Source organism: Cicer arietinum, chromosome 7 (assembly GCF_000331145.2).
Source record: "Cicer arietinum cultivar CDC Frontier isolate Library 1 chromosome 7, Cicar.CDCFrontier_v2.0, whole genome shotgun sequence".
NCBI classification, from domain to species: domain Eukaryota; kingdom Viridiplantae; phylum Streptophyta; class Magnoliopsida; order Fabales; family Fabaceae; genus Cicer; species Cicer arietinum.
This window is the reverse complement of record NC_021166.2, coordinates 3,104,269-3,113,291: the sequence shown is the minus strand read 5'-3', so window position 1 is coordinate 3,113,291 and position 9,023 is coordinate 3,104,269. Positions and strand designations below refer to the sequence as shown.

Below are 9,023 nucleotides of genomic sequence, written 5' to 3'. Positions count from 1 at the left end.
ACTCTTTCTCAAGCATCCAAGCAATGATAAACAAGGTGATAAACTTGAAAGCTTGGAGACCAGACCACACCGGTGAATGGTGTTTACCTTCATATTTTTCAGTACATATTTGCTTGAACAAATTATAGTACTGGCATAAATTATAACTTAGAAAGATCTTATTATGAGTGACAGAACAAATCCACAGGTTTTTTATTTATGTCGGTGCATGCATAGTATAGCCTAATGTCTGGTTACGTTTCCTCTTTCTATTTGAAGTTTATTACATAGAGGAATAATCATCACAATATCTCCCTAAGGAACATATTATATATCATGAAACTCTTACACGATTTTGGCAGTTTGTTTATAGCTTGTCAAATGTTAACAATATCCAGGATTATTTTATTCTAACTTAACATTTAGAACCTTAAAACCTAGTACCACAATCATCCAAAAATGATAAACTTAAAAGCATGAAGACCGGATGATGTTGCGCATATTAGAAAGAAGAGATTGATAATTACAATCTAATAAGCATACAAAATTGCGTCGACATCTATAAGAATTAGTCAGTTAATTAATATCGAAAACGATTGAGTACCTTTATCCATGGATTTTGGAGTTAACTTTGCACACTAAGCCTTGAGCTGTTCAAATAACACTCAAAATTCCTGTTTTCAAAATTGAACATGTTAAATAAAAGGATGATCTGTGAGATCAGCATGTTTCTACTTAAAAAGCAAATGAATGAAAAGAATATGTAACTCTTGTGACTTAAGAGATAAAACCTTATTGGTTTTACAACTTTTAAGTTCAGTAAGTCTTTTGAATATTTCAACAAATATGCATGAATAACCACGGATAAACAAGTGACATTACCAAACATAAGTACACTAACATTTTTCATTTATTATGAGAAATTCTGCTTATTCTCGGAATTGTAATGATATACTTATACTCCTACACAAAAAGGGGGCTTTCAAATTTCAATCTAATGATCATTTAAATCAACAAAACTGTAATCTTAAAAAATCCTCAAACTTATTAATGAATTAATTAAGATACCAATCTTGTATTGAACTGCAATGATATCTCTAAACAGCCCCGAATTCAGAATTTAAGGTCACGTAAAACAAACTGAAATTCCATTATGCAGCTTGAATTGGACAATAAATGAAAGAACATGCCAAAAATGGTAATGAGCAACAGCCAAAGGAAACAAAAAAAGAAACTATAAATCTAGCTACCGCAATCATCAAAGGAAAAAAAAAACAAAAATCTGCATCGAGTAAAAAAAAAAGAGGAAAAAATAATGAAAGAGAAACTGGCCTTTGAAGAAGAGGAAGCGATGAGAAAAGAATTGAAAGGGTTGATGGATGCTTGTTTTCTAATTCATGGACTATCTATGTGTTTGGGCAAAACGCAACACCGACTTTAAATGTCAAACAATTCAAATCTAATTACAAATAACTCAGCTGACTACGTTTTTGTTGGGTTGGGTATGTCCTTTCTCTATGTCTTAATAAAATTAACTAAAAAATAACAATGTTAATAATATTTAATATTATTAAATGTCTCGAGTTTTAAATTAAGAGAGTGCAATCACTAGTGAGTTTATGTCTTTATGATAGCATCTTTTAACTCGTCTAAGTACCCAAAACAAAACAATGTCTTCGAAAAAAAAAAGTGTCCTTATAATTGTAAAGATAGTTTTAATTATAGTTAAATATATGTGTAGTCTTATAAATTTTAACATTTTAATTGTAATTTCTGTAAAACTAAAATATAATTTTTAATTTTACAAAATTATCATATATATATATATATATAATTTTAATCATTACAAAATTATTATGTTATGTATTTTTAATCCTTCCTATCAAGTAAATATATATTTTTGAATGAATTTATACAAGCATGTTTAAAACAATATAAAAAGTTTGTCTACAAAAAAATAAATTCAAAATTCGATTTTTGAAATTATATTTTCATTATTTTTATTTTGAGTTTTTTATATTTAAAAATTATATTTACTTTATTTTTGGTTAAAAAAATTTAACTTTTTATAGATGAATTTTTTATAATGTTCTAAATATATTTGAAAATAATAACAAAAAAATGATTGAAAGTACGATAAACTTTTAAAATGATATAAGAAAATTTCGGCTGTCCAATTATAGGGCTACAAAATTGAAATTTCATACGAAATTTTGTACATTTAATCGTTAATATAATATGTACTAATCAACAATTAGATTTGTGAAATTCAATTATCATACCGAATTATTTAGCCCGATAAATCTATGTCGAGTTACTTTTGTAGTAACTTGATCTCTCCTCTATATAAACATATACATTTAACTTTGTAGTTTCAAGAAAAATAAACTATAATAATCAAAAGTTCGATGGATGGTTAAGTAAAATATATCTAGTAATTATTTCAGTTAGAAATTAAGTTTAATAATTTAGATCGTTAATTAATATATATATATATATATATATATATATATATATAAATATAAACTTCAGTCAAACAAAAAAACTAAATATAAACTTATTTAGTTATAATAAGTTTTCTAAACATATTTAATTGAAACTTCTTTTATGAAAAAGAAAAAGCCTTCGATACATACATAAATTCAATTAAAGGATGTAATTTTAGTTATTTATGTAGAAAATTCCTTGTCTGCTTTCACATGTTTTTTTGGTTCTTAGTCTTTGTCAAAAAATGATGGAGCTGTGTCAATATGATCTTGCTAAAGGTGTAGTTTAACTCATAGTCTAATTTTATTTTATTTTTGAAGTTCAAAATTGGGGTGCTGCTACTGTATAATGGAATATATCTTGTGGTTACTTGAGCGACTTGTAGATGTATTGTGGGCACAACTTCTGTCTTATGGTTGGTGCATTAATTTGCTTTGAAAAGAAGATGAAAAATAAGTGAACATAAATTATACTAGGCTTGTAACCCCTTTGTTTGACTCAGTTATTTTATATTCATAATAGGTCTCTTTTGATTTCTAACCGGATATGGCTATTGCTTTCTGGTTGTGAAATCAGTTTTATTGATTTGACTTTGGCTTCCTATTTTGGTACTAATCATTTTATAATAACAAAAAAAAATCAATATTAAATATTTTTTTTGAAGAAAACAAAGGTCCAATTGCCTCCGGCAATGAGTAGATTATTTGTGTTTGTGTATTATTATTTTATTTGTTTATTATATATTAATTTTGAAAAACTGAATAAAAATATACATGATCATTTTAATCCAAATTTGTTTGTATTTAATATATTCGACAAACTCACATGGTATATTGTAAAACTCGAAATGTTTGAAAAATGGGATTAAATTACAAATATTATAATCAGCAATACCAATATGATCCGTTGTAGTCTAGTTGGTTAGGATATTCGGCTCTCACCCGAAAGACCCGGGTTCAAGTCCCGGCAACGGAATTTTTTGAAAACACTCAGTTTTAGTTACAAGTTAATTTTTATTTTCCTCCATGTAACTGATCTCATTTTGACTTTTTTTTTTTTTTTATTTGATAAAATTCATTGTTTTTAATGTCATTCATCTTTAAAAAAAATTATTTAAACCTTATTTTCACTTAATTCACCAATTGATAATATACATATACATTACTCAAGCGAACTTTATTATTATTTTTTATGTTATTTTTAGAGATATAAAATCATTTATTATATTGTCATAATCAAATTTTATTTAACATTTATTAAAGTAGAAAACAACAAATTGCATGGGCTTGTAATTTCTTTTTATCGAGTCAAGATGAGGTTAATTATTGACTATTGATTTTAGAGAGTTTGGGATATTTTTTTTCTTTTGGTCATTCACAATTATTACTAAGAAAATTCTTGTCATGGTCTCTAAATATGTGATGTTAGAGAAGATAAAAAAAATTTGTATCCACATATAAAATATGCGTCAGGTTTGAGGGGAATAGTTTAACGGATAACCCACTGATAAAATAAATAGATATTTTGACTACATGTTAATTAATTGATACAAATGCAAATGTAATGATATTCTTATCGGCAAATATCCATATCCGATAGTAAATCAATAAAATTGATATGTTACAATAGTTTTTATTTATGTATTAATAGTTTTGATAATGAAATTAACATGCTTCAGATTTGTTATATATTTTATATATGCATTAATGTTTTTATGCGTTGCTATATTTTTTTGTTGAAAAAATAGAAGAAAATTTTACTTAATGCAATAAAAAAAAAAATCTTTATTCATAGATAATTTTGTATTTAAAAAATTACATTAATGGATATCTATTAATACCAATATATACTTAAAAACTCGTCAAATATATTCGTTAAGTAACAGATGCTCACATAGATATAAGATAAAATAATGTGTTATCGTAGTATATAAATATATTAAAATTGTAAAAACATTTATAAATGTGTCTATTGTCAATAATTCCATAAATTATACTAATCAAAGTGTGTCTATTGTTGGTCGTTTCATGAACTAAAGTGAACAACAAAAGACAGAACCAAATTAGTTGATCAAGGAAACATCCCGTGAACAAATTAATTAATTAAAAACACGTATCTTTATCAACTTTTGATATATTCACTGTCTATAATTACACCACGCTTGATACAAACAATATTTCACTTATTATTAATCATTGAAAATTATAGTTGAATAAATAAAAAAATGATAAATAATTAAAAACAAACATAAAACTTAAAATGAATAATTATGTTACGTAAATACAAATTGTATAATTTTAATAACTAACATGCCTAACTTCTTATTCGGTTCTAATTATCTCAATTATCGCAATTTAATTATAATATATATCTAATTAATTTAAATAGTTAAATGCATCTAACATTTATTGTTTTAGTTTTTTGATTGAGTCTATTGTGGTGCCAGCAATAGTATATATGTATACATGTTTGACATATAGAATAGCTACCAACTCTTCTTTCCCACGTTTTTTTTTTTCTTTTCTAATATCCTAATTCACACTTTTATTTTTAATTTTATCGACCTTTCTTATACACCTTTGCTTTCACTTCACAATTGGTATATGATAATATACTGGTAGTTCACATGGATGGTGTGATTATAATAACCTATTTGCTTACCGTATGATAAATATTAAAAAATGATTTTGGCATTTGTTTGTTTAACCTCTAGCAGCATCATATTTTTATTTTCATTGATCACAATTGAAAGTCACACAACCCCTGTTAGGCCCATTTCCAGGTAGCAGCAATGATAACGATAGAAAGACTAATGATCAGGATTTGCATTAGGGAAAAGTGTTTCAAATAATAATTCATATTCTTTTTCCAAACTTTTTCTAACCACGTGTATCTCGGTGGACCAGTGACTTCCTTGGAATATTTATTTTAGCGATTTTAATTATCAATTTTTTGACTGGAAGCGATTTTAATTATTGCGTTCACCTTTAATACATTTTTTTTATTGCGTTCACTCTTTTTGGATATAAATTGCGTTCACGTTAAAAATTAAAATTAAAATTTCATTTTGTACAAGATATTGGATTGATTACTGACCAAACAACATGTCAGATTATAACCCGTGTGAAACATGTTTTATAAATATGTAACTAGGTATATATCATATTCATTTTCATTTTTTCACTAATATTCATTTCCATTTATAACACTTCTGATTTGTTTGTTTAATAAATAATGACAATATTATAAAAAAAAAATTAATATAATATCTCATAATTATATGTGAATTTTTTTAGTATATATATCATTTTATTTACAAAAAATAAAAGTTTAACCCTTAAAAAAATGGCTAAAAGGAAATAAAATTAATTTTTTTTACAATACTTTATTTGATTGCATAGAAGGTGAAAAAATAATGAATTTATAAAGATAATATGAAGAAAGTAGTTTGATAAAAATAATATGGGAGATAAAATAATTAATATTCACATTATATATAAAAAATATTATTAAAAAAACAAATAAAAGAATTTGTTAAAGAAAACTGATATATCAAAATATTATAGATTAAATTAAAATTAGTAGAAACCAAAACGATACTTTAAATAATACACGATACATCAAGGAGAGATACATATATTATTTAAAATGAGATTTTTAATCTAAACCATCTATTTTGATGTAACAATTGATAAGTTTCTCCCTTTTCTTTTTTCTTTTTACAAAAGAGGTTAGAAGTACTAATTAGAAATAAGTCGGAAACTTAATTCCTTACAATCAATTTTTAACAAGATACTAAAAAACGGTGAAATTTTATCGATAAGTGATAAATGTAGAGTGACACATATACATTCTTTAGTAAGGCAATATGCAATACAATTGGTTCACGTCAAATATGGCAAAGAGGGTACTCCATTCAAGAAGATGGAAGAAAATTGATCCTCTTTAACGAGAGCTTGGAGACCCAGAGAATAAAACACACTCCACTAACCATATTGATCAGGGGGCTTAGAGTCACATTCAATAAACACCTTCTTAAGATTCATATTTCGAATGACCCTAATATCGTGAACTAGAGTTCGCGTCTCACCAATAAGAATACTTCCAGGAACAACATTTTCATATAACCCTATCAGAAGGTTCCATTTGTCATCGCAAATAATATCTCGATAAGAAGAATTATGTGTAGGATGTTGAAACGCTTTGTCCACGTTGACTTTGACGGCATTCGAAAGAGATAATTTTCATTTGAAATTTTAAAGTTTTCTCCTACGCTCCTAACAAATAGGGAGCATTAAAGTCTCTTTAATCACAAGATTATATAGTTTTGCACTTTGCCCAAAACATCAACATATAGTTCATAATAATTAGAGAAAACTAACCCGTTTCGATGTCTCCAAAGTAGCCAAATAATGTTTCCAAAGCAAATGGCCCAAGACCAAGGAACACAACCAATGCGATTCTTTGTTATATTCCATTCCAACCAATCGCGAGTGCCACGACTGAAGAAACAACTCCAATGATTTCGAGTAATGATATAATTTCATTACTCAACGACATCCTCACAGTCCTAAAATTCATGGATTGGAGTGACAACTAGGAAAAGTATCATCAACCGTCATATTTTGATTTTTACGCTCCACATTAGTAAGAATTTTACTATGGGCCACTTTTCAATATAAGATTGAATATTATTTCGACCTTTCCAACCCCAATCTTTTGAATAAATCTTAAGAGTGGAAAATCTCTTTGCCAAGATCGCTTAGAACTACAAGAATTACTGAATTTGTGTTTACCTCTTGAAGCGCCAAGGAGACAAATGACCAACACCGAATATCTCTTTTGAAGGTTGATTTAACTTTGCTCACCAACACATAAATTACCAACGTCAGTACATAGTCTATGCGAGCTCAAAACGAAACATGGTTCTAGCCATTGTACGAGGGTAGTGGCAATCAAGATTACTTGGGGAGTGTGCTCTTTCTCTATTTATAGATAATGAGCCACTAAAAAACCCTAAAACTTATATTTTAGGCTCAACCCAAAATAAGACATAAATGATTATATTTAATTAAACTCTTTTAATTAAACATAAAATATTAATTAAATCATATTTAATTCAATTAATTGTCAATCCTCATTTATATAATCATATCATACTCAATTAAATAAATTATAATTATGTTAATATATTAAATTATATTTAATACAAGTAACATCTAATTAAATCAAATTTTATTTAATTTAATTATTTGTTTCATTGTTAGTACTTTATGCATATGACCTTTATAAGTTCTCACCGAAAATGCAACAATGTAAAATATTATGAGTATAGTTTATATAATATAAAATATTATAAACAATTATTTTCAGCTATCAATTATCATTACTACTCAAATCATGATAAATTTGATGACACAGTTTAAATCTTATTGCGATCACTATTTATTGTGCAAGAGTTGTTCATTCGTCAAAATGTCTAATTGAACGTAAGTCACAATATGTATCATCTTTACTATGTTCAATTATTTATTTCTCGATTCATGAGTAAACACGTAAAATCAATAGATTCAATATCACATATTGGTCCATTCTAACATGGTCATGCATTCTCACGGCATCACTCTATCAATAGGCCCAAGACATAACTCCTGTTATGTAGGAAAAATAAATTATATCAACATAACTCAAAACCCTTCACATAGTTTATGACATGTCTAATAACCACATTTATGATTGTCTTGTTATAGACAACACTTCATGGTCTTAAAGCCTACAATCCCCCATGTAAGGATCATAATGACATCAAGTCGAATGACTAATCACTACGACCACATGAGAATAGCTAATGACATATATACAATAATTATGTATCAATATCTATGATTAAGTCCATGATATGAATAATAATCTATATAAAATAGATTGGCAATATAACTTACACCATCATTATCATCATTTGTATCTTGCCTATGTCCATCAATAACTCATGCGCAATCTTAATAAAGAATTGGCCATCTGACGCAAGGGTCCAATTTGAAAAGTCAACTTCTTCATTTTGATTAGGAGGGTGAGTGGCAAAGATAATTGAACAAATGTCTTCAGAAAGGAGCATCTCAAAAGTCTCAACGCACCAACTATCATTTGTCGCATAAAAATGTACATATAATTCTTCTTGATCGATCATAATATAATTCGGGAAAGCATCATAGATGATACCACCTCCCAAAATCCATTTGTTCTTCCAAAAACGGATGTCATGACCATTTCACTTTATCCAAGATATATTGCACTCAACATTTGACCACACTTGATATATAGCACACCATATGTGGGATGTGTTATTTCGAGCAGACGTCTTAGACATAGCTTGAACATTGCAACCATACTTAGCTCTCATCAATCAAACCCAAAGTTTGTTAGGGCAAGCAACAAATTGCCATGCAAGCTTCTACGTATTGTTGAAGACTCTCGTTTTCTAAAACCAATGTCACACACATACACACACACACACACATATATATATATATATATATATATATATATATATATATATA

The 9,023-nt window shown here is 27.2% G+C and overlaps 1 protein-coding gene and 1 non-coding gene across 2 annotated transcripts in view; one reads left to right on the top strand and one right to left on the bottom strand.

Annotated features, from left to right (window-relative positions):
• The window catches only part of LOC101502176 (uncharacterized), a 3,478-nt gene extending 2,007 nt beyond the window's left edge, over nucleotides 1–1,471 (bottom strand). The window contains exons 1-2 of the mRNA XM_004507911.4: nucleotides 1,312–1,471; nucleotides 584–653 (exon numbers count right to left, since the gene is read on the bottom strand). Coding sequence (XP_004507968.1) covers nucleotides 584–593 — 10 coding nt within the window. The 5' untranslated portion in view covers nucleotides 594–653; nucleotides 1,312–1,471. The remainder of the gene's footprint in view (nucleotides 1–583; nucleotides 654–1,311) is intronic.
• A 1,897-nt stretch (nucleotides 1,472–3,368) lies between these two features.
• TRNAE-CUC (transfer RNA glutamic acid (anticodon CUC)) lies at nucleotides 3,369–3,441 on the top strand. Its single transcript has one exon. It is a non-coding gene; the product is annotated as a tRNA-Glu (tRNA).
• Nucleotides 3,442–9,023: the final 5,582 nt, after the last annotated feature.